Here is a 26,253-nt window from a genome sequence, read left to right as displayed (position 1 = left end):
CTTCTCCATTATGAAATGTCCAAGAAACCTGCTCATTATTAGCAAGGGTATAGAACTTAAAAGCATTGATTATTCCACATGTTTGTTTATATGTGGGTATATGTGTGCTTTAAATTTTCCTGAGATAATTGGATGTCAGCTCACACTCTTTCCTCTCTTTCTTTAGGTCTCACTGGGATGTTGGGTTTGGGCATTGCGGCTCCCAATTTAGCATTTTCCCAGATGGTGACCACTTTTGGCTTGGCCGGCATTGTGGGCTACCACACAGTCTGGGGAGTGACCCCTGCCCTCCACTCACCACTGATGTCTGTGACTAATGCAATCTCAGGTTTGCTCTTCTCTTGTTTTCTCTCATCTTAGGTTTTTATGGGCTTTTAGTAGTGCTTTCAAGGAGGTCCATAAAGTCTGTTTTCAAATCGTGTGGCTTGGCATCTGAAGTAGTGGTTGTGGTGACTTGGGCTCTCAGAGGGTACAGGAGTGGGGTTGGAAGTTAGAGGCTAAGGGAATATGTCAGGGTGTAGGCTGCTTCCATTTCAAGCAGTACAGAGCCATTGTTATTTCTTTTAGTTATGATTTCCTTTAAAGAAAAGACTCCTGTAGTAAAATTTGGAAACCAGTGTTTCACAGAATCACAGTTGTAGCATCCTTTTGGGGTTCTTAGCAAAACATTCGGTCTGGTAAGTCTACAGTAGGCTACACCTGGCATCAAGTTTACCCAGAAGCTTATGGGACAGGAAATACAGCTGGCTAGTAGTCTACCATCAGGCGTTTTTCTTTGTGTGAGTCTTCATAGTGGTCCATGCAGCAGTCCACACCACTGCCCAGGAGCTGTTCTCTCTGGCCCCCAGCGAGGGCTCAGAGCTGAGGATTGAGACCTATACTGGACAGATGTGGGAGTTGTCCTGCTTGGAAGCCTCATGGCCTCGGTCAGTGTTTCTTAGAACATTGCCATAGACTTGATTTCAGGATCTCCACAGGTAACATGTCCAATTCCAAGAAGGAAAGCCCAAATCTATGGCTTTACCATCATGTATTATAATTCATGAATAGTTCCTTCTAGTTCAGATGCAGTTTATTCACCAGCGGTTCCTTTTTACCATAAAGGGTGTTGTCTCATAACCTTATTGATTTGTGCTTTTAGCAGGGGAGCAGAGATAGAAAGTTAAAGGAAAGTCAAATTCTTATGCAAAAGTAGAAAAAGTTTTCTTAACTCTTTGCCCATGATAGTACTTCAGTGAGAATGGTGTATGGGAACTTTGTCCTTTATGAATCTGTGCACGTGCGATCCTGCAGCTATGACATTTGATTTGGTGGTGTCACTATAACTGTTTACCACGTTGATGCTTTCTTCCTAGGGCTGACTGCAGTTGGTGGGTTGGCGCTGATGGGAGGACATTTGTATCCTTCCACAACTTCTGAGGGCCTTGCTGCTCTTGCTACATTCATATCCTCAGTCAACATTGCAGGTACGATGATGGTAAAAGAACCCAGAGTGCTATAATTAATGGAGACACAAGAAGCAAATATAAATCAGTATATCATGGACATTGTGATTTTAAGAATTCGTGCTTTAAAAATGTTTCGCTCAGATTGTAAATGCTCTCTGTGAAGGAAAATTAATTATTTTGCCCATCTATAATTTTTAGAAACTTTTGATAAAAACCACCCCCAAGTATTCCCAAACAAACAAGACAATGTCTTGCTACAAGTAACTGGAAAGTTATTGAATGCATAGTTTGAAATTAAATTGACTTAGAGCTCTATCACCGTAACATCTGTAAATTAGTATGATTTTAGATAAATTTTAGCCTTTTGTCTTGTTCTGGCCTCTGTTTGTTTCTGAACATCGGAAGCTCAGCACATCCCTTGTGCACAAATCCATTTGATGCTATTTTGTAGCTAAAAATTCTTTAATGGATCTAAGAAACCTGGTGCCTGTTGATATGGAAATTTTTTCTTTTGTCATTTATTATTGAGTTTAACAAACAGAATAACCTATTAGAAAATAAATACTGAACTTTGATCGTGTGCATTCCTGAGCTGTTTACATGGCTGTTTACTTTTAGTCATACAGAAATAGCTGGTTCTGCACTGATAACAAGTTTAGGTATTTTTTTCCCACTTCAGTGGAACTGGCTTGAGTAATAGAATAACCGTTAATTTTGAGGTTCTAAAAAGTTACTTAGAACGATATTTATCCATAGATGATAAAGATGTGCTTAAATAGAAAAATCGTAGCACTTTAAAAAATCATGTTGCTCAATGAGATAATCTGTTCGTTTTATATTTACTTTAATAAGGTGGCTTCCTGGTGACTCAGAGAATGCTGGACATGTTTAAGCGTCCCACTGATCCCCCAGAGTACAATTATCTGTATCTGCTCCCTGCTGGTACCTTTGTTGGAGGATATTTATCTGCCCTCTACAGTGGTTATAACATTGAGCAAGTAAGAGGCTTTTTTGAAAGTGTCTGTTTTTGCTACTGAGTTTTTTCCCAAATGTATTTAACATTATCATTACCAATATTCAAACTCTATCAAGCGAATACAACAGTAACTCTAGAAACATCTTGGTTAAATAAAAGCATTCCTATAGCCTAAGAATTAGGATGTTGTATTCTAGATTTACCTGCTAACTGAATGTGCAAATGTGGGTTTACTTGTTTTTCCCTAAGTTTTTCCACGTGTAAAGAGTAAAGAAGGTTATTAGTATCTTTTTTATGTATTTGGCTGGATCGTTGTAAGAATTTAATGAAATGATCAGTAAAAAATTCGAAAAAATGTCTATTATTAAATACTATTTGTCCTTTTCCTTACTTTCCCCCTACAAATCTTGCCAGATGTTATGCCAATTCATTCAAAAAAGATAGTTTTAAGACGAATACAGTATAGAAAAACAAGCAATCAAGTTGAACTTTGAAAGTTCCATGTCTAAATATAATTATAATAGAGACTAAACTTTGAACTCAGTATTTTCCATTTTTTTTCAATAGCTGTCACTAGATTGCGACCTCTCTGGCGGCAGAAAAATCATGTCTCTCTTGATTCCTCCAGTTTCCAACATGTAGCATTTGTTGAGTGAACAAAATATTTTTTGAGAAAAGTTGGAGCAGTGAGTCAGAGAGACCCATGTCTGGTCCAGATTTTGCTATTACTAATCATTCGACCTTGGAAAAACAATGCAACCTCTTTAGGCTTTGGTTTTCTCTTTTGCAAAATGAGATTGATGATTCTTCCCTCCTGTGAATCTCATGGGACTGAGTACAGCTAAGCAAAGCTTGTGACACAGTCCCTGGCACTGACAACATCAGCAGTTGGCACCTTTATAGCACTTGGTCAGGTCTGAATCCCACAATGAATTTATGCCTTTGGTGTGCTATCAAATCCATAAGTACCTACTTTACATAAATGGTATAATTTCAAGCATAATTGCAAGTATTTAATTTCCCTGATGGATAGGAAAGTATATTGAAATATTTAAAGAGCACATGCTGATCCCTCTGTATTCTGAATTTAAAATTGTCCTCAGAGAATCATCTCAGGAGAGGTCCTCTCTATGATAACACTGAAAGTTTTGATAGCCTCTCTCTTTCTCTCTTCCCTTTCCTTTGAAAAGATCATGTACCTGGGCTCAGGACTGTGCTGTGTTGGTGCCCTGGCTGGCCTTTCCACCCAGGGAACAGCTCGTCTTGGAAATGCACTGGGAATGATTGGGGTGTCTGGAGGCCTGGCAGCCACCCTCGGAGGCCTAAACCCAAGCTCAGAATTGTTAGCTCAGATGTCTGGAGCCATGGCTTTGGGAGGTACCATTGGTAAGCACTTGTGGGTTTCTGCCTTTATGTGAACCTATGACCATTTTTTAGCCCATTCTTTTGATTCAGTTAATGTACATACTCAATTCAGTGTTTTAAAATATTTGTGTCTGAATGAGCATTATACCGATTGGGATGATATTTCATCAAAATAAAATGAATTATATTAGAAACAAAGGTAATAAATACTATCCATAACTTTCTAATTAATTTATTAGCTTTTATTGTCTCTGCTCTTGAGGTTATCCATGTTCATTGTACCCGTATGGTAGAAATACTATGTAATGGTGAGCTACTATACATCTCTCCCCAGCTCAATATTTAATGACATCACATTGGTAACTTGAAGTCTGCCATTGTAGTTGTATTTGTGCCATGGAAATCAATAAATTCTACAAATCTGGGTTTCATTTATTGTTTTGTTGATTGCCCAGACTTAAGAAAGTGATGAAGAAAATGTTAATAATGCAGCTTAAAGTTAAAAATGTGTTATGTCTGTAGCCGTTAACATTGTGACTAGCTCCCAAAATTGAGCAAATATTCTTCTAGTATTTGAAAACTATACTAGATTCAGTGAAGTTGTCACTCACATGGTTGACAATGAGCGACATTCTCTTACATATCTTGTTGTTTCATTTTTGTCTTACTTATTAATGTAAACAAAAATATTAACCAGCATTCATGTGGGAATGACACTCATTTATCAGTTGCAAACACTAAGCTGGGTACAGATACAAGGGGCTGGCAACAATGAACAAAAGCCTTCTGTGAAAATCAATTGGCTTTGTGGCATTTACAATGAAGAGTAGTGTATATTTTATTATTATTTGAAAATTGCGTGCTGCATACCTGTATATCAGTAAAAACGCACATATCTATTATCCCTAGGAGCTGCACGACATTAGCTTCAGCCCCCTTCCCTGCTTCCCCAGGAAAGCTTTGAGTCCTTTTTTGGCAGTGCCTAGAAAGCACATGAAAGAAAATGCCTGTGCTGTAGGTTCACGGCGGGAAAACCTTTAGATATGATCTTAGCAAATATCCTGAGCCCCACCCCTTCTATATCACTTACCTGGAGTTACGCAACTCCTTTAGAGTCTCCTAATTTGGACATTTACTACACAAATATTTGCATTTTTTTACCTTTGGAATTGGCTCACGCACACACCTAAAAACCGAGGCCTTCTTTATATTCCAGCTATTTCTGTGTGTTCAGGAACAGGCGTTGGCTTATGGGGAAGAGTGCTTGGGTTATTCATTCCATGGGGAGAATTTAGAGATTTAATTGGAGTTCTAAGTAATTTGAAGATGCAGTAGGCCGGTGGTGTTTGAAGGTTGGAGGGGAAGAGGCATGCGATGGTGCTGTGTGTTTGGGTTCTTCGGAGTTGGGCCTTGGTTACATGTGTTGAGAAAACCTACTCTTCTGCAAGGGTATATATATCCAGTGACCTTTCTTCTTGTATAGTCCCTATAAAGTATATTTTGCCTATACTAGGAAGCAGGTATTTATTGGTGACAAGGATGGAACCCTTAAGTGTAGTCTTTATTGTGTTTACTTCCTGTCAAGTTTTAATTTCTCTTTGACTTTCATTTCCCAACAGGATTGACAATTGCCAAGTGCATCCAGATTACTGATTTACCTCAGTTAGTTGCTGCTTTCCACAGTTTAGTAGGCTTGGCAGCTGTGCTTACTTGCATAGCTGAGTATATTGTAGAATATCCACATTTTGCTACGGATGCAGCAGCAAATCTCACCAAGATCGTGGCCTACCTCGGTACTTACATCGGTGGTGTCACATTTAGTGGGTCTCTTATTGCCTATGGAAAATTGCAGGGTAAGTGATTCAATATAACGTAGAGGTAAATATCTATTGTTTAAGGGGTTTAGGTGTCCTTTTGAATTTCAGAAAATAGCTCAACAGTAGAACCTGTTAGGTGAAGAGTTTGCATAGCACTCAGAAATATATAATTTCTTCTTTCCATAAAGATAGCTTCCTTTTATTGATCTTTGTAAAACTCATACTCATAAAGCTTTGAAGCTATTTCCTCTAGGGACAGAACCAGTACACAGAAATTTGTATAGAGGGATTAGTTGACGTTTGGTAATGCAAATGGATAAAGTAACATCATTATCCTTGGTTAGCGATGCCTGTGAAAAGTTCACTGAAATGAACTTTATACATTTTCCAGACTAGAGAGAAGCTTATTCAATAAGTTTGTGTGATTAGTATACAGTACTTATCTTGAAAGCAAATACACATTTTAGGGCTCCAGTTTGGCAACTTTGCTATTGCTGAAGCCAATCATGAAAATAGGAGTGGAGGGAAAAAATACCCACATAGGTGTTTTCATGAAAAGGGAGTTTCCAGATGAACTAGTAATCAAGTCATTAAAATTAAGTGGGGAACTTCCGTGAAACTTAAAAACCACAAAAAGATTTTCAAGCCTGTGACATTCTTGTCTTATGCTTTAGAGACAACTAGCTAATCAGATACTACTCACTTGGGATCAGTTAATAGAATCAGAAATGCTAGGACTTTGTTTCAAAGTTTTAAATAAATATAACCACACTGAATAATTCTCTGTTGTTCCTATGGGAAAAAAGTGACTTTTCAAGGTTTCATGACAAAGAGTAAAGAAATAGTGTGGTCAGAGTAAAGAACAGTTAAGTTGAACCATACTTTTCTTATTTCTGTTAATATTTGTTATGTGTAAGAACTCTGATTTGCTTTTATGTTTCAGTATCTGGTGATAAAAGTGAGATTTTAAATATCATGTTTTAATTCTAATACTATATTTTGGTAGTGTAGGATTAAACGACATACATAAGAGTATGTGTGGGGATTTCTTATTACTCATCCTAGTAGATTCTGACTGCCATGTGATTGGTTCTAGGTATTTTGAAATCTGCCCCGCTCCTGCTCCCCGGAAGGCATGCACTCAATGCAGGCCTGCTGGCTGCTAGTGTGGGTGGAATGATCCCATTTATGATGGACCCCAGCTTTACCACGGGCATTGTCTGTCTGGGCTCTGTGTCGGCTCTCTCTGCTATCATGGTAAGAAGCCAGAGATGGAAAGCACACACTAAGCAAGGAACTGGGAGTATTTTGTTAGACTACTGTCTAATCATATTTCTATTTCTTCAAGACCACTGATGAAATAAATATGCTTTAAAATGATGTTACTTGTTTATCTTTTTAGAATCTGGAAACTATAGAAAAGTGTAAGAAAAAATCACTTTCTCACCATTTAATATTTCCTTTCAGTTGTCACATGTAACGTCTTCATTGCTGTGGCATCTTTTCAGTGGATCAATGTGTTGGTGAATGGGAATTTTAAAAAGGCAAAGCATTTAAATTCCATTCATTTTGTGCCTGCTGTGTGACGAGGCCTACAGAATAGAACTTTGGGGTTTATGTAATAAGCGTGAGATAGTCCCTGCCCATTAGTTGCTCTCACCATTGGAAACTATGCTACCAAGTCAAATAATTAAATGAAATGCAGTAAATAAACTCTGTGTGTTCAGTAAGGGAGTTAGTTCAGTGAAGCCTTTTGTGATAGGTTACTCCTCCTCTTCCTCTCTACTTTCTGCATTTAGTATATTGATACATATAGTATTTTTTAGTTGTGTATATATTACAATTTAACATTTTATTTTATCAGTACATGATGCTGTGCATACAGCTTTGTGTTGTTAACAAATTGCTTCATGTTCAACCAGTCTATTGTATACTTTATAGGCAAGGTTTATGTTTTAAGTTTTTAAAATAATTCACAGTGCTTAGCACAAAGTTAGACATACAGTGATTGCTTATCAAACACTTATTGGCTGCTTGGTTTGGAAACACAAGATTAACAGTGTTAAAATGATACTGATTTTTATGTAATCCTGAGTTAGGCTGTGATTTCAACGTGGAACATTTAGAACACTGAAAAATAACTTAAAATCCTATATTTATATGACTACTGATGATCTAATTTTATTCTGACTTATATAGCACTGATTTTTGTTTTATTTTAAACAAAAGAAAAATAGTTTTGATTTTTAAAAAATCTAATAGGGCAGAAGAGGTAAAAAAAAGTCTCAACATCAAACCTGAAGCACTGAAATGTAAAACTTGAAGAATTATTATTTTTGATGGCTGTGGTGGCTACAGAGTGCCTCTTTTATCTTTAAATATTGTTCCTGTGTCATGCATGCAGATAGCAGGGGTGAAACTACACCAGAGTGGGGGCTTTAACTGCAGTGTTTGGCGGAGTTGCCGTCTACCCTGCCAGTTCAGCAGTTCAACTGTTTTCATATAGAACATATTTACTAAAATTTTTCGGTCTGTTAAAGAGCCTCACTGTAATTCAGCCGCTTCAGATGTTCTTGCACTGTGCAGCAGTGGCTCTGTGTGTGAATGCTAGGCACGGAGGGTACCCAACAATGTGTGTCCAGGATAATGCCTCAGCCAGTTAGATGTCCATCTGTTACTGTGCTTGTCAGCAACCCTTTATCTCTTAGTGTTGTAAACTCCATTTAAAACTGAAAAAAGAGAAGTAATTGTTATTTTTGAGAAGAGGTGAATTTGATATTTAGAAGATACTTAATGTCTCTATGAGAATGTCTGAGTAAGATAAAATATTTTGATTGCTTTTGACTAAAGTAATACATGGATACATTCCCATCGTCACAAACTCAAAATATGTAAGAGTGTGTGAATTGAAAAGCAAAAATATTTCTCCACACCGTACTTTTTTCCTTTCCTGTGTTTAGTGATTTTGAGTTGCATCATGGACTTTTTGAATGATATATTATAGAGACCTTGGATTCTATTATATTCCTCCAAAGTGTATTGATTATTATTTTTTATTTATTTGTTTTTGTAGGCAGCTTGTTTGACTGAATCTAAATTTCAAACTCTGGTTCCTCTATGGTAGGGGGCAGATTCAATCTATTTTTTTTTTTTTTTAAATCCTTAACAGAATTGTTTGGAATCTGCCCACATATACCTAGTTCAGGTGTCAGCCAGAGATTTGGGCAGAGTTTATACACAGAATTTAGGGCTTTCTTTCTCTAGCTTACATCTTTGCAGAATTTTCCTTCTTACTTTCTAACTACTTTAGTCACCCTAAATCTTATCCTTGGATCTTCAAACTAGTAAAACTGTGGGCTTATATTTTAGTTTTAGCCATTTCACTTGGCACTGACAGGAGCCTGCCCGAGGCTTATGTCCCTGCGAAATTCCCTCAGTGCTGTTACTTTTTTTCCAAGTTTCCAAGTGTAGACCTCTCTCCAGTTATTGTCTTTTTATCATCACTGTCTTTTAGAGAGTTAGGGATTTTTTTTGGTGGGGGGAAGGGGGAGCAGGGGAGGTAATTCAGTATTAACATTTGTTATATCTGTGGGAGAGTTGGTCAGATAGGAGGCGCTTGGTGGACTTCATATGTAAATATATTAATTGGAAAATGAATGATTAAGAACCAAGGTGTTCAGTGTTAGAGGTTTTATTTTCATTTTATTAATTCTGAGTTATGCTTTGCTTTTCATCCTAGGGTGTGACTTTGACGGCTGCTATCGGTGGTGCTGACATGCCCGTCGTCATCACTGTGCTGAATAGCTACTCAGGCTGGGCCCTGTGTGCAGAGGGCTTCCTGCTCAACAATAACCTGCTGACCATCGTGGGCGCACTCATCGGCTCCTCTGGTGCTATCCTGTCCTACATCATGTGTGTGGTAAGAAATACGTGTTTGAAAGAAAAGGAAATGGTGTTCTGCAAATAAGGATGCGTCCGTCATTTCTTTTATTTGCAGTAAAAATGACTCAGTTTTTATTCTCTTCATCAGAAATTTAAGAGTGTATCATTTGAATAAATTTGCAAGACTGCTTTTAAAGTACCAAAGTATAGATAATTAGGAGAATTAAATAGAAAAATAAAAAATCTGACTCCATCTAGAGATAAACAGTTAAGATTTGGGTTTATTTCCTTCTATTCTTTTTCTTTGGGTACTTACATATTTGCATATTTCACTTGTCTGATCATGTACACCGTTTTATATTTATTTTTAAAAAATCTTACAAACTTTTGCCATTTTCGTCATTAAAAATGCTTTTTAAATTTTATTTTAAGGGACCTCATACTAATCCATCATATTAATATACAAAATTTATTTGCTTCTTCTTTAATGCTGTACGTGTTAGGTTGTTTGTTTTTTATTTCCCTTTGTACTTAAATACATCTTTGGCACTTCTGATTTTTGTTTTAGGATTAATTCCTGGGAGTGAAAGGGTGTACTTATTTTCATGGGTTCTTTCTACTTATTTCTGTGTTGTTTCCAGAAAGCTTGCTGCATTTACTACATTCCTGCTAGTCCTCTGTGAGAGTGCCTATCTTGAAGTTTCATGGTCAGAATGATTAAAAAAATGAAAAAAAAAATAACAAGACAAATGCTTTCTAGCTTTTTGTTTTCACTTCTTTTCTTGATGGCAGGAAGGTATCCTGAAAATAATTAAAGATTCGACTACCAACCTTCTCCTAATTATTGATATTATTCTCTAAATAATAGTTTTGGATGACTGTGAAAATAAAAAATAAACATGAAACAGCAAAATCGGATTGTGAACTTTATACTGATTAATAATTCAGAAAAAAGATATATATTCCACCTTCATTCTTTTATTACAATATTAAAAAACCCTTATTTTACAACTCAGAATTTCTCTTACATTTTAATTGAAAAACTCACAGCAAATTGAATGTTGAAGTTATTTTTTATAATAAAAAATTAGATTTCTTTGGTCATATTGTAAAACAAAGGATTTGATACCTTGAGCTCAAAACAAGCTAAGAGCTTTCAAAATTAAATCCCCCAAGTTGTTCAGGAAATTTGGAAAAGTGGAGGTCTGTGTTTCCTCTTTGAAAAAATATTAAGCTTTGGGTTTTTTTAAAAACAAATGTTTATGAATAAGAAGAAAATTATTCAATTGTATTAGAAATAGTTTTCTCTAAAAATGAACTTTAATCCTGAGTTTGACTTTGCATCATTTGGTGAATTTGAATGAACAGCAGGGGGCAGCAGATTTTCATGAATTCTTTTGGTTGGGCAAAATACTGATTTTGAAATTAAATGGGAGGATTTGAATTTTAACAAAGCTAGTGGCTTACCTATATGGGGAGTGGAGGGAAGACTTCTATCTAGTTCTTGGAGTGTTGTTATGGATACCTCTGGCCTTTATCTTCTTTTTTCTTTAATGGTTTTCTTTACGTTCTTAAATTTATTAACAGTATTTTCCACATTTCTGTGTGTTTGTGTCTCTTTTATTTCCTTTTCCTTGCCTTCATCATTTAGTTTCTTATGTTATTGTTGTTTATAGTAACTACAGTAACTTTTACTGGAGCAGTTCTATAAAAGCACCTAGAATAAGGTAGTAAGAGATAGTAGTTGAAAGTATTCTTTTCTATGGATAGTTCTGTAATTATATCATCTTTCTCTTATTTTTTCTATTCTTTCATATTTCTTGATCTGTTTTCTTTAGTTCTTCTGTTTCTTTTCTTTATATTTCTACTGCCTCAGGAATGCCATTTACTCTCAGCATACCACAGATATTTTTTATTTCTATACTGTATATAAGGCTAACAAGGTATTCTTACAGCTGTCTGTGACCACAGGTATACGCCAGGTCAGACAGATACTCTGGAATAGCAAATTGTATTAATTTAGGTTCAAGGACGGTCAAAGCTTTATTTTAAAAATTATTCAGTTACAAATGAAAGATGTTTAGTGTGGAAAATTTGGAAGAAAATAGAAAAGGATGAATAAGAAAATAAAATTATTTATAATCTCATTCCGACTTAAATTGTTAACATTTAATATTCTAATTCAAGTCTTTTCACATGCATATGTTTAAATACATTCTATGTTGTTTAACTTTCAAAGAATTTTCTGTTTTCTAATAATTTGTAGATGCTATTATATGAAACTGTAGCTATACCATAGTTTATTTATCTGTCTATATTATTGTTTTAAACTTTCTTTTTTCCTGCAGTACATTCTCCTTGTGCATTTCAGATTATTTCCTTAGATCAGATTTTTATAGGTACGGTTAACTGGGTCAAAGGGTGTAAGATCTTTCTATTGGCTATTGATATTGATAAATTGATCTCCATGGAGGATTCTCTAGTCAAAGCTCTCAGCAGTGAGTAATACGTGTGGTGCTTGTTTTACTGCAAACTCTGTACTCCTATGTCTTATTGCAAAACAAATAAGACAACAAGAAAACAAGCCTGCCATATTTTTCACTTTTGAATATAGAAATTTTGTTTCCTTCTATATTTTCTTGATTTTTGACTTGTCACATTAATCTTCATTGATTCTTAGCCTGTGCTTGTTTATTATAAGAAATTGTTTCTTCATGGCTGGTGCTTAGCAGATCAGAAAAGTTCATAATGCTAATAAAGATGAAATAGCTGCTTGTAATTGGGCATACTGCAAAACTGCTAGCATCAAACTGGATACTTTACAAATATTAGCTCATTTAATCCCCACAATAATTCTGGAGGTGAGTATTATTACTTTCATTTTATAAGGAAGCTATTTTAATATGCCATTCATTATTTGCTTTTGTGTTTATGGAACCTGACTTAGCACCTAGCACATTAAAATTAATATAATTTTTAAATGAACATTATATGAATATTTTATTTGTTAGCTCACTTTATATTTTGGAATCCTTTGGATAGGTTATAGAAGCAGATATACTACAAATATCAGTTTCATTAATTTTACTGTTATGTTTACCTTTACTATTTTATTATTTATTAAAGGAAACATGGTAAGTTCCAAAAAGAACAGAGTGGTTTTGTTTTGTAGGAGGGAATAAAATGCATCCCAAGTGGCTAATTAGAAATCCCTAAAATTTAAATTTTTGTTCTGATAAAAAATACTTTTGGGTGTTCTCTGAGCTTAATGTGGTCACACAACACCCATCATTATAAAAACTGAAAAATGTCACCAGTGTCCAAATAACCAGCTCCAATAAATGATTTACTTTGTATACAGATGTCATTAGACATTAAACTCTTTATAGTCCATTTACTTGAGATAGTGTCCAGATTGCCTAGGAAATAGAGGGTTTGCAAAAAAGGAACAGCATTTTCAGACCATATTTTTTGATTTTTTTGCACTTTGCCATTTGTTTCCAAATGAAAATAGAGCAGAATGAAGTGGATCAAAGCCAAACCAATTTTTTTCTTTTGCCACCAATTAATTAGCACCTATAAAGCACTGAAAAAAGAGATGATAAATGGTATATATGTTATTGTCGCTTTGATTTTGTCTATTCTATGACCTTTCCTTTGTTTTCAGATTTTTTCTTACATTTTGCTTAGAATTATGTGAATTAAGGTTCTCTTTAATGTAGCATACAATTTTCATTATAGTGCTTAATAACTTAAAAGGAACAGTCTTGGACAATGTTGCAAATACTTTGTCTTGGAAGCTGGGAACTCTTCAATCTGTGGATCATTGGTCACAGGATAGTTCATTAATCACTTAAGCAATCCAAAAAAAAAAAAAAAAAACAAAAAACAAAAACCAAAAAACAAAACAAGGCCATAACCCCTAAACATTTGTTGAAAATATGATGTTGCAATGGTAAATTCAGAGATGAAAAATAATCTAGTTTTTAAGAAACCACATGGAATTAGTTTAATAGTGATATAATTATGGATATGTGTTTAACAAGTTGACTTTGATTGTTGAACTACTGTGTGGTTCCTTTTTTTTCTCCCTAAGATGCCATCAAAAGTGGGTAAACATTAGTTGAATGTCCTCAGAAATTCTTTCCTTCTCTTTCATTCAGTTTCATAGGAAGAATGGTTCCTTTTAAGTTGAGTTAGAATAAAGTGATTGTATCCTCTACATCTGTCTCTACATTGTATCATCTGTCCCTCTACGGATTGTGTGATGCAGGCGATGGAACTTTTTATGTTTGACTTTTTTTTTTTTTAAAGTTATCTATAACAGAAATATCTTAATGTCTAAATAGTCCTTTGAATCAATTTTAAAGGGCAAAAATTTGATAAAACATTTTTGGTAATTTAATTTCAGAATTCTGTAATTCAAGACTAGAAACTATTTATCTAAATAAATGTTGATTGGGAAGTCTCATGGTGGCCATTTAGATTTTCGTTAAACCTTGGATTTAAGTAGAGAACGTTGTGTTGAAAATTTAAAACTTCATGTCAGATTTGGACTATGAACTTAATTAAAATCATTACTTCAGTTTTTCTCTGTCTTATCTGTTAATAATATATATAAAAGTATTTTGGGTTTTATTTTATATGTAATGATTTTAGACAAGATTATTAGACTTTGGGCTCTGTAAAATGTGTGTTGTACCTGATCAGTGAGCTTAGGTCAAAAGAACAGGTTAAAAAATTTTGACAACATTTTGTCCATCACATTTGAAACTTAGGTTTTTGATATGCTGCCTTTCATCCAGTTTGGCTCTCTGCTCGTCTTCTCCATTCCTTCTCCTCCCTGCCTTTACCTCTGTCCCCCCTCAGCAGTACATGCACATGTCTCCCCTAAGGTGGGAGCAGGCCTGGCTGTCTTTGGATGGATGGTCATGTTTTCTCCTTTACATGTCACTTAGCATGGAAAATCTCCAGGGGCTTTTTGCTTTTTAATGATAAAGTGTTGTCTTTTTTTAAAAAAGTAATAAATTGACAATTATATAGCTTTTAAATGGTATAAACAATGGATCACTAATACATTAATTAAAACCCTTAAAATAGAGTTTAATAATTTTTTTCGGAATTTTTTTTCTGAAGCGATAAATTCAATTGTGATTATGTAGCATGGCTGCTTCAATCACGTATAGTGATTTGAATTCTTACTGCATTTGATTACTCAAAACGTCTAGTTTTTGTTTTTTCTTTTTTCTTTTCTTTTACCGCCTTACCTCCAGAGGTCTACAAATGAATTGTTTTCAAAACCAGAAGAGTTATCATCACATTTCAGCAGTAGCGTTTGCATAGTACATCGTTGGGTGATTATAAATGAGCTTGCAATGAGAAGTGCTTTTCTATTGTTACCCCCCTCCCCAAGATTGTTTTTCTAGTTAAAAGGGTGGGTATAAATTTAGTGACACAATGTATACACTTACTCATCTATCTTTTTGGAAGTGAAATATTTTAGGAGTTGAATAATGAATCCAGTCACTTCTATTATAGTTTCTTCATGGGGCTGTTTTGGAAAATAGGTCTCAATTTCCACATTTCTATTTTTCTTGACAGCAGAGGGCAGCAGAGTTCTAAATGAAATGAATCCCTACCTAGGCTTTGAATTCTTCCAGGTTGCCTCTTGACAGCTTGCAGCTGGTAGCAGAATCCACCTGAGAGATCTGTAGGGTCACCTTGTAAAATCCCTTATTCCTGTTGTTCCTTTTTACTCTTGTGAAATATACGTGAATGTGGATGTAGAACCTGCTCAGTCAGTATGCAGACAGTAAAACCAGATCTGAATTTTTCATTAATTTCTTAATGTTTATTAGCAACTTTCCATTAAATACTTAAAAAAATTATTGCTCTTTTACTGAAAATATATCAATGTTTAGTTCGTTTAGTTTCCCAGATGTGATTCCCCAGATGTATTTTCATTTAAACTTTTGAAATAATTTTCAGAAGCTAGATCAAATTTGTCTGGTTAAATGTTTTAGGTGATCAAATAAACCTTTAAAAATGATTCTGAGTATCATATACACAAGATTCATATCATTTTCAGAAGGTGGATTAAACTCTCACAGTTGATAATTTTGCTTTTCAGGCAATGAATCGCTCCCTGGCTAATGTGATTCTTGGAGGCTATGGTACCACTTCAACAGCTGGTGGAAAACCCATGGAAATTTCTGGCACACATACAGAAATTAACCTTGACAATGCAATTGACATGATTCGAGAAGCTAATAGCATTATTATTACTCCAGGTAAACAAAACAAAACAAAACAAAAAAACCAAAATGCAAGCCACCTATAATACCTGTTGTGATTAATTATATCAAAACAGTTGTTTATAATAGGAAAAAATCTAATTGGAACTTTTTCATTTTTGAAAGTGTAATGGAAACTTAGAAGCAATCCTATCATTACTAAATGGAAAATATTCAGAATTTTCAAGTCAGGTTATATTTTGGGGCTCATGTAGAGATTCTACAAATTGATGTAGTAGTTCTAGCAATGTCATTCTGTGATTCTGTACAAATGTTTAAATCATCTTTGAGCCTTGGTCGTTACTCATTGATAATTCTGTACAAATGTTTAAATCATCTTTGAGCCTTGGTCGTTACTCATTGATAATTTTTGGGCCTATTGTCAAGATTAAGTTAAATATAGTAAATGAAAGTGTCTAGCTCACTCCTTAGACTTGCTCAATAAATGTTAGTAAACATTAATCCCTTTTTTTTCAAAAGGAAACATTTAAAAAATCATTGAGAATTTTGTGATTTCTACCAAGATGGGGTCACATGGCCCAGTAGAAAGAGCTCAGTCTGGGAATTATAGCATCTCATCGTGGTTCTTAAGTTTGCTTCTAACAGTCAACACGACATTGATCAAATCATTTAATATCTCCAGGTCTCAATTGCCTTCTTTTCTGAGATTTAGTTCAGTTCTTCTTCACTGTGATCACAGGATGCTGTGATATTACAGGCAATACATTAGTTTCAGATTAAGGTTTTAACTCTATCATGCTATGTTATAGGAGTTTTCTATAAAGAAGGTCTATCAATTTGTCATGTGGGTAGTTCGTTGGTTGGTTATATACTTGGATATAAATAACAAACATTAGCAGAATTGAATGTTCAGGTGCAAGCCTTCTCAATTGGGGCAGTATCATTTTCCCGAGACATTTGAAACCTGTGGGCTTGGGAGTTTGATTGTGTCAAAGACAGGACTGCTAATGTCAGCTATTGCATGGAAACATGCAAACTACTATGCCGTATGCCTTGGACATTCCTGCATAAAGAATTATTCCAACCAAAGTGGCATTGATGTTACCTGTTGAGAAATATGGTGCTGGAGTGTAAGGGTAGAAAGATATACAGGACACTGTCTTTTCCCTTGAGACATTTTCCAGCTAGTGAAGAAGTCAGATCAATAAATAATGCAGGGTGGGTTATGATAAGGGCTAAGCTGGACTATGTAGACAATTTTTCTATCACAGGGAACCGAAGGATTGTTGGAAGGTGAGGATTTTTTGGGCCTTGGAGGATGGATGGTGTTGAGGCACAGGGAATAGCTTGATGAGAGACTTGGTATATGGGAAAATGGGGGTAGAAAAGTGGGGACACATGTGCTATTCGGTGTACAGGGAGAATGGACAGAATTGTAGGAGTTAAAGGAGAAGGAGGATGAATTTTTGGTCTTGTCTGTAATATCAGAAATGTGGAAAGGTTTTTTGTTTTTGTTTTGTTTTGTTTTTTGATTTTTTTAAGTTATTTTTTGAAGATATTAAGTTTGAGATGGAGATGGGACAATGGACGTACTATACTGGAGTTCTAATGACAAGCTGAGCATGGGAACCGATTGGGGGTCATCTGCTGGTTGTTGAAGCCATGGGATGGGCTGAGATTTTCCAAGGAGAGTGTGAGGGCCAATGTTAAAGCCCCCGGGGAGCTTCATCATTTCAGGGGGAGAACGAAAGGAGAAGATCTATTCAAGAAAGAGTAGTAACAAATTAGGGAGGGAACCTGGGGACTGCACTGCAATCAAAGCCAAGTATGAAGGCAGTTTGAAAACAGTTAGGGGGGAGAGAGAGAGAGAGAGAGAGAGAGAGAGAGAGAGAGAGAGAGAGAGAGAGAAAGAAAGAGAAAGAGAGAAAGAGAGAGAGACAGACAGATAGATATACAGACAGAGACAGGGAGAAGGAGAGAACCCAGGCATGTGTGTGGTGTGGTGTGGTGTGGTGTGGTGTGTGGGGAGGGGTAACCAGCAGTATCAGACACTGCAGAAGACCGAGGAGGGAGCATTACATTTAGAATTTGAAATATAGTCCAATGTTTTAAAAAGTTCATATTATAAGTTTGCTTTCATTTCTAGTCCTATTTACTGATTGCCTTTTTTTGGCATAAAAATGTTTCGATCAGGAGAGAAACTGTATAGTTCATAAAATTTCAAAATAAAAACCACATCCTTCTGTGTTCTTAACATTCCTTGTAGGCTATGGTCTCTGTGCCGCCAAAGCGCAATACCCTATCGCTGATTTGGTGAAGATGCTCTCTGAACAGGGCAAAAAAGTCAGGTAAGTGCTTCCTGTGAGAGGCCTGCAGTGCATGTGGAAAGGAAAAGGAAAATAGATGACTGTTGATTTTTTTTAAGATGATTTTTTAAATCTTAAATGTAATTTCTATTAATTAAAAAAGAAGTATTGTGCTTATTGAATAAAATCAGAAAACACACAAATAGGACAAAGAAAAAAGTAATCTTGGTCCCACTGCCTGGAGATAAGCACTATTAGCATTTCGGCCAATTTTCTACCACTTGAAATCTTATTTTATGTGGTAAGAACACTTCTTACATAAATGTAACTTGTTGGACAGCCACGCCCCGTTTCTGGTGCTCTGCATGTTAAGAGAACCTCCTCTAGGAACGAGCCGTAGACATGATCCCTGGAATTACTTGTCTCTCTGCCATTTGTTTTGAATGGTGAGAACAGAGCGTGAATTCAGGAGATGGGCTCAGAATACTGTTTCTGAGGCCTGCACTGAGCAGCTCACAGTCTACACCAACATTGTCCAGTAGAACTTTCCATGAAAATGGAAACGCTGCAGATCTGCAGTGTGGTGGCTACTGACCTCGTGTGGCTGTCGAACACTTAATGGGCTGAGATCGAGGCATTGAATTTTTAACAAATTAAAAAACTTTCAATTATGGTTGACATTCAATATTATATTAGTTTTAGGTGTACAGTGTAGTGATTGGGCATTTATAAGTATTTATTAAAGTGGAGCTTTAAATATGTAATCTTAGATAAAGAAACTAAGTTTTGAAAAATCCCATTCCAGCCTTCGTCTTACTACCTAGTTTGCACCGTCTCTAATAACAGCTCATATTTAGAAAGAATATAGGCTCATTGATTAATGGGGAAAAACAGAAGTCCTATTTCTCTGTGGTTCGATTTGTGGAAGGAGGTCAAGGAAAGCATTTGAACCACATCAAGTTGTGTTTTTGTTTTTTGTTTTTGTTTTTCACACTGAAGAAAAATATCTCAAACGAGAGGTCTTTGAAGAGTGAGACCTAATGGTGAACCCTCGGGCTGATTACTGTTTGACTCATTTAGCTCTCACACTTTCAGAGGGGAAAAGACTGCCCACAGTCTTTTAGAAAAAGAAAAAAATGTTCTTTTTCTAAAACCATACACTTTTTGAAATATGAGTTAGAGCAACAGCTGCTCCTGTCACTTGCCATTTGGGCACTAGACTCTGTTCTTGGGAGGATATTAGGCAGAATGGCAACGTTGAGGACTCTGCATTTCTGCATTATTCCTCTTGACCTTGCATAGAGAGTTTGAGGCAGGTAAAGATGGGGCCAGTAGGCGATGACCCTTGCGGCACTTCGCATCTGCCCTGCACACCTTTGGATCCCTGTTCTGGAACTCTGCTGCTAGGCATCTGTGACGGGACTGTCTGCAGTCCCCCCAGGGAGGATCGCTGCTGTCTCTTCCGTGGGGGAAGCTGCTTCACTAGCAGTTTCATTGACATGGTACCGTAAGTCATAGAGACGAGGTAACTCTGTTATTAAGTAAAATTAGTTAATTCTCTAGGATGTTAATGTATATTGACAAAACTTTAGTGTCTGTTAATAAAAATTCATTTTAGGTGCCAATCTTACATTTTTTGTCTGGGGGCAGATGATAAGAAAAGCCACATAGTATGCCTAGAACTAGTCAGAGAGTATCATGCTAGACTGGATGCAGAATCCCTATCTGCAACTCGATTGTCGCAGCTTTTAATAGCGGTAAAGAGACTTAGATGAAATCAGAGGGTTATCGAAAATGTTTTAGTGTCAGCTACATTTTCTCTTTTCTTGTTTTTTGTCCTTTCTTCCCTTCCTTTCTCTTCCTTCCTTCCCTCCCTCTTTCCCCCAATCTCTACCTTCCTGTGATCTATAAATCATATTTTTCAAATAGAGTTAAAATACTATTTTGTGGTAGGACCAGCATTTCTGTGATGTACGTGGTTCCCATGTTTAGTATACTCTTAGATGAATTGAAGATAGAAGATGAGAAAAGTCATCGATTTTGGTTTTTTTTAGTTTTCACATAAGAAGTCTTGTATTGGTAACATTCCTATTTTCCTATAGGGTATTAAACTGTGCTTTCTTTTTAATCATAGTCTCGCCTCAAAGTATTTGCAGACCTATAAGTGGAAAGGATGTGTTAAAGAATGTTTTATGATTTTTCCAAAAAGAAATTGTTTTTCTGTATTCAATCCACATGTGAAAAGTCGAATGTATTAGTAATGCCTTCTGTCACCACATAATGTTTAGGAGATGAATGGCAATCATAATAAAATAGAGAAAGATGGCTTTAATGTCTTAGTTATACTTAGGGAATGGAAGGATTAATTTGACCTACCTTTCTTATTACTGATTGATCAGCCTACATTAACCAGACATCTTGGAAAAACAGTGTTAGGTGGATGCAAAGTTGGAGAGCATCATAAGGGTGTTGGACAGCTTGACGGGAGGCAGGACATGAAAGGAAAGGAATAAGAGGGCTGGGAGAAAGATGATCTGAAAAGAAAAGGGATATAAAACAAATGAAATTTCAGTTTCCAATCTGATTAAAATTTGAATTTTATCCGTGAAGACATAGCATGCTGTTAATTTATGATGATTTCTGTGACATTGCATGGGGAAAGTAATTATTTGACTTAAGATTTGGGGGAAATAATTTAAATAAATATAAATGAATAGTTTCTCAGTTGTAATTTGTTTTTTTATTGACCTGATTTGTTACTAGATCATAGGTTTTTCATGTGAAAGCTTTTCATCGTTTCATATAATTGTCATTCAAATAACTTATTAATAATAATAAATTTATTAATTTATTGTGTAGGATTTTTCTATTTGTGAGTTAGAAAAAGTTAGCCATTTAAAAGGATCTAAATATTTTATATTAAAGATGAGATTATGTAATAGTATATTAGATTTTTTTAAATATAGTATATTGAATTTTCAACACGGGCTTTGTAATAAGTTATGTAAATTTCACATTGGAATGAAATGGAAGAGAACTATTCTTGCTAACATGATGACAGTGGATTATCATATTTTTCCTTTCTCGCTTCTGTGTGAAGATTTTTTTATTTAAAGAGAATTGTAGAAACTGTTGGTTTTGCTTTGTGCGTGTTGTTGTCTTTTCATAGGAGAAATGCAAAATATCTTTATGAGGTTAGGAATATGGATATCCATAGATTCCATAGATGCTGCCTTTTTTTTTTTTTTGAAGAGACAAATGTCTGTTTAAACAAGAAATGGCTGCAGCAGTTACCTCGTCTTCTAATGAAATAAATCTGTATTTACAGTTTGCGGTAATTTAGTCCTTTCATCACTCTATGGAGCTCCCACAGTGTTCATTGAGCACAGCTGCTAGGCCTCTGGTTTTGGTAGATCCTTGAGCCTCAGGACCCCAGCATGCCTAGCATCCAGATGTGGTGACATATTCACAGACATCCCTTGTGGAAATGTGCCAGTGTGGACATACGATTGTCATCAATTAGTTATGCCCAAGTAGTACCAAGAAAAATTGCATCTGTCATACAGTCTGTCTGACTTCATGGCCTATGATTGATTTAGAGACATTCCTGTTTTCCTTTACTTTGGCCATAGTCATAACATGTTCACAGAGAGCTGAGGTTATATAATGAAGCACATGACGTTTCATGACAAGAGCCCATCATTAAAATTCACTGACTTTTTTTACTGGCCAGGATTTTGTTGCTTCCCAGTTGCCCATAATGCCTCTGTAGCTTACCTAACTTATACTTGATTTCTAAATACATTTTGTTGCAAAAATCTTATGATACAAAGGACAGATACATTTTTTCTCCTTTTTCCCAATCTTTGGATTGGTATGATAGGCGTTTCATTATAAAGCAGAGATAGTGTTCCCAATGAATATTTCTTAGAGGTGAAAAAAATATTTTTATCAAACATTATGGCTTGGATTGTCATAGAAGTTATTTGAATTTATGAAACCACCTTTCAACTTCTTTGATCTACTAATTAACATTATATATTGCTTTCATGCTAATGTTCAACTGTATCTTTCTATTAATAATTTCTCAATAGAAATTTATTATTAGGTACTGAGAATACAGGGCTGCATAAGCCTAGTTCCCATTCTCAAAAGCTTAGAGTTTAAAAGAAAACAAATCTATAAACAAAGGAATTTATGAATGATTTCCTTTTGATGTGATAATGTGCTAAGAAGAATAGAGTATAAGTAGGGAAGGAATGCAAAATAGTATTGTAGTTAATTGTCCATGAGACATTTCAAACTTCTTATATTAATAACATGAAATTTTTTACAGGTTTTTAAAAATAAATATTATTTTTTTCATCCTCTGTCTAAGCACATCTGGCTGCCAAAGGTCTTTACAGTTTAATAGTGTTTTGTGGTCTTATATGACATGGCTATAATAGATTTAAATATACGTTATTTTTGCTAAAAAAAATCTATTCTTTGAAGATGAAATATTTTGTCAATCTAATTGGATTTTTCTATTTTTCATGCATTAAATGTACTTCAAATAAACAGAGTTCAGCCTTTTTGGATTTTTTATGTTTTGGGATGCAGGGAGAGGTAGGACATGCAAATTTGTAGAGCAATAAAGGTTTATCCTTCTGAAAGGAATAGAAATTAGGCTAGAGAAAAAATCCATTATAGTATTTGAGTAAAGAAATAGACATTATTTAGCAGCTTCATGACATCTTTGTTATACTTGTTTTTTTAGACATGACTATTTATGTTAATGACCATTCATTGAACAAATAATTAGATAGTTCTTTGTGCCAGTCATTGTTCTAGGTCTTGAGAATACATCAGTGAATAATACACAGATAAAAATTCCTGACCCTGCGAAATTTACATTCACTGGAAGTTTAGTTAATAGGCTTTAAGATACCCTGACTTGTGAGACATTTATAACCCCATTGTGTTTCCAATTCAGATACTAGCTGAAATAATTGAACGGTGATAGTAGAGTTACAACTGGCACTATTTGGGAATGAATTAACCAGTGCCTCTGGTTTTCTAAAAGAATATGGTGTGTTTCTTTGCACTTTATATTGAGCGTGCTTTCTTGGAAAACATGGTGGCAGGAGGGTGGGTACGATGAAAGTTATATGGTCAAATGAATGAAATTTTTGGTGGAAGACAGGAAAACTGAAAAAAGTATGTGTATTCACTGACATCTATGTTCAACCTATGTATAGAATTGGCAGTAATCTCTCAGACCAAAGGTGTCTGTTGTGCTCCTAGAAAGTAGCCATCTTCCTCCCAGATGCCGACTGTTGACCAGACTACTTTCGGCTTTATACCATCCACGGCTTGTTGGCATGGTGGAAAGTAGACGATATTAAAAGCCTATGATTTAAGTGCTTTGTAAAGCCTCTGCCAGATGTACTCATTACTTGGAAACCCTGTTATAGGCATTCCAATGATGTGACGTAGAAACTCTCGCAACTGATGAAACCACTGCCTCTTGACCATCAGGGTGATTTTTGGTTCTTAGTTTTCGTGTTAGTCATAATAAACTCTCTGAGCTGGGTTTCTTCAGTAAGGTTCATGTAAACATGGCAGAGTATAAATAAGAGCCCTCTTCTCATTTCATGTTCAAAATCTTCATTATTTTGCTGATAATTTGCATTTTATGGTTCTCACTAGCCAATGCATCCCAAGAGCCATTCAACAACATCATTAAAGTTATTCAGACAGAAGATGAAATTAGGTGTAATTTTTACTAAATCTCTGTTGTATGTCAGGTTATAATATTCCAGACCATTAGTGACAAATTAGAATTTTAGTTTCTTCTCTGATATCATTTTTCGTAGTCTTATTGGTTATTTTGAAATAAAAACTGTGTCAGTAGTCATACGGTTTTTATCTTGAATTTGGTAGCTAGATTTAGTTCAGTGATGGAAAAGCCACATTTGGGCACAACTTTTAATCTCCTTAGAGAGGAAAAGGGTAGCACTGTGACGTGCAGAGGACTCCATTAGTGTTTGCACCTACTCTGATCCTCTTTAAGTGACTTCTCATTCTTTGTGTAGCCTTGGCATACACATGGAAAATGTGACCATTGCCTTTTGTCAAACATTTTCTCATCCACATAGAACGGGTTCTTATTCTGTATTAGAAAAATTGTGCCTCTGAGACATTTTTATAAACTCTTTAGTGTTCATAATTTTCTTCCTGAAGAAAGGCAGACCATCAGATTTCAGATCGGACTAAGCAGATTAGCCCTTATTTGCCTTCAAGAAAAGAAAGAAAGGTACATAATGTTCTCAAATCCTGGCTGTTGGACAGTTCTAGGAAATTAAATGAACATTTTTTTTTTTTTTCATTTAGACTTGTATGTGTGAGTTCCTCTGAACCACTGCTTCTTAGAAGGAGTTTCACAATTTTAGAAAGCTGGGTGACTATCCTTTTGCTAAGATGCTTTGCCAGGAAGTCAATTCCACAGCCTTTCTCATTAACCAGTTTTTGTGGCTTAGTGTCTGCCTTGTCAGGAAGATTTTTTCCCACTTCATTACCATGTTTCTCTTCAGATGGATAGGCTGGTCTCAGCCTTTTCATCAGCAAGGGTAATTTGCATCACATTTACTTTGCTTCATGTTTTATAAGGTTTTATTCTAAACTACATTTACTAAAATAATTTTTTTTTAAAGAAACTTTTTTCTTGTGCTTTTAATAAGTGTAGATGTCAATCAGAAGTTCTGATCGGAATGTGATAAACCAAAAAAACCTGCCTTTTCAGATCCTGTCATATTTTTCACAGGTGAAATGTACAATTAAATTGAAAAATAGTGAATATAGTAACACATCTTTTCATTATCTCTATAGACCCTCCTCAGAATGGAGCATTGTCACATGCAGACATAGATGCAAAAGTCCTTGATGTGTAGCCCCACAGGGGACTCTTTATTGCATATACAGGGGAATTCCCAACCTGTTTTGTGACTGAACAGTAGCTACACATATTTAGTGATATTCTAAATAAAAAATTCCTGACTTAGGAAGCAGTTGTATCGGAGAATCTTTAAGGTCTATTTTAACTCATAAGGTTTATTGATTTATAAATATTTATGTTTAAAAACAGGAAGAATAAGTAGGCTTTTAATAAATGAATCCCCTTTTTATTTTCCTGTTGTTATGTCTTTTTCCTAGTTAATTTATCTTCCTCCAAGGAGCTGAGAATAAGATATTTAGGTAAATTGTGGGATGATGTTATTGGGAAGGCAGAATTCCAGAATGCTATCAATGTACATTGTCTTGTATACAGTTTGATTTTAAAATATAAAACAGTAAAAGAAAAGAAATTAACCCATTGAATAATCTTGAGTATGAAAATAGATTTTGCACAGTGACTCTGAAAACATTTAACCAAACAGTAGAAGATCGTAAAAAAATATATATATATATTTTTAATCTGGAGATTCTTTTCATTATTTATAATAGCAAGAATCTGCAAAATGGAGAAAACACTCTAAATACTTTAGAACAGGGTGCAATTGTCCCCATAGTTTGTCTTACCGTTGAATTGGGGTACCTGACTCTTCTTCCCGGTTTATCGCTAGACTGAATCTGGATATTTCCATAGTGCAAGAAAGAAAATATAGTCTATTTGAACAGTTGTGGTAGGATCCACGTGGCGAATGTTTTATTTTTATTTTTATTTTTATTTTTTTTAAGGGAGGCAACCCTTAGTTGACCTCACAGGTTGAGAGGATCTTGTCAGTTTATAATCCCTTATTTTTTATTTTTTATGCCTACAGCACTTGGTCTTCCTAGGTGGTCTCCCATCCAAGTACTAACCAGGCCCGACCCTACTTAGCTTCAGAGATCAGATGGGATTGGGCTTGTTCAGAGTGGCTGTAGGTGGTGAATGTTTTATATTCTTTAATAGTACCACATGTCTAAGAACGACTGCTACAGTGCATCCTGGTCAGGACATATTGTCTCTACCACCCATGATCATGGGAGTTCTCATTGTTATGTCTTCTTTAGAACATGTCAGAAATCTAATGTGAAGTTGCAAAAAAGTTTATGAATAGAATTTACATCATTGTGTATTATAAAAGAGGCTTAAAAAATTATGGTTTTTAAAAAAAATTGTTTCTTTATCAAATTTTACCCAGGTCATGCAGTATTCATGAATAGATCTTTTATATACTCTTA

General features: G+C 35.3%; 1 protein-coding gene across 4 annotated transcripts in view; it reads left to right on the top strand.

Annotated features, from left to right (window-relative positions):
• Positions 1-26,253, top strand: part of NNT (nicotinamide nucleotide transhydrogenase) — an 82,736-nt gene that overhangs the window by 44,649 nt on the left and 11,834 nt on the right. For all 4 annotated transcript variants that reach the window (XM_016161117.2, XM_016161116.2, XM_016161114.2 and 1 more), the window contains exons 11-19: positions 167-328; positions 1,356-1,466; positions 2,301-2,446; positions 3,615-3,810; positions 5,409-5,642; positions 6,703-6,863; positions 9,346-9,525; positions 15,619-15,778; positions 18,009-18,090. In XM_016161117.2, coding sequence (XP_016016603.2) covers positions 167-328; positions 1,356-1,466; positions 2,301-2,446; positions 3,615-3,810; positions 5,409-5,642; positions 6,703-6,863; positions 9,346-9,525; positions 15,619-15,778; positions 18,009-18,090 — 1,432 coding nt within the window. The remainder of the gene's footprint in view (positions 1-166; positions 329-1,355; positions 1,467-2,300; positions 2,447-3,614; positions 3,811-5,408; positions 5,643-6,702; positions 6,864-9,345; positions 9,526-15,618; positions 15,779-18,008; positions 18,091-26,253) is intronic.

This window comes from Rousettus aegyptiacus, unplaced genomic scaffold (assembly GCF_014176215.1).
Source record: "Rousettus aegyptiacus isolate mRouAeg1 unplaced genomic scaffold, mRouAeg1.p scaffold_m13_p_8, whole genome shotgun sequence".
Taxonomy (NCBI): domain Eukaryota; kingdom Metazoa; phylum Chordata; class Mammalia; order Chiroptera; family Pteropodidae; genus Rousettus; species Rousettus aegyptiacus.
Note: the sequence above shows the minus strand (reverse complement) of the source record. Positions and strands in the feature narration are given on the sequence as shown.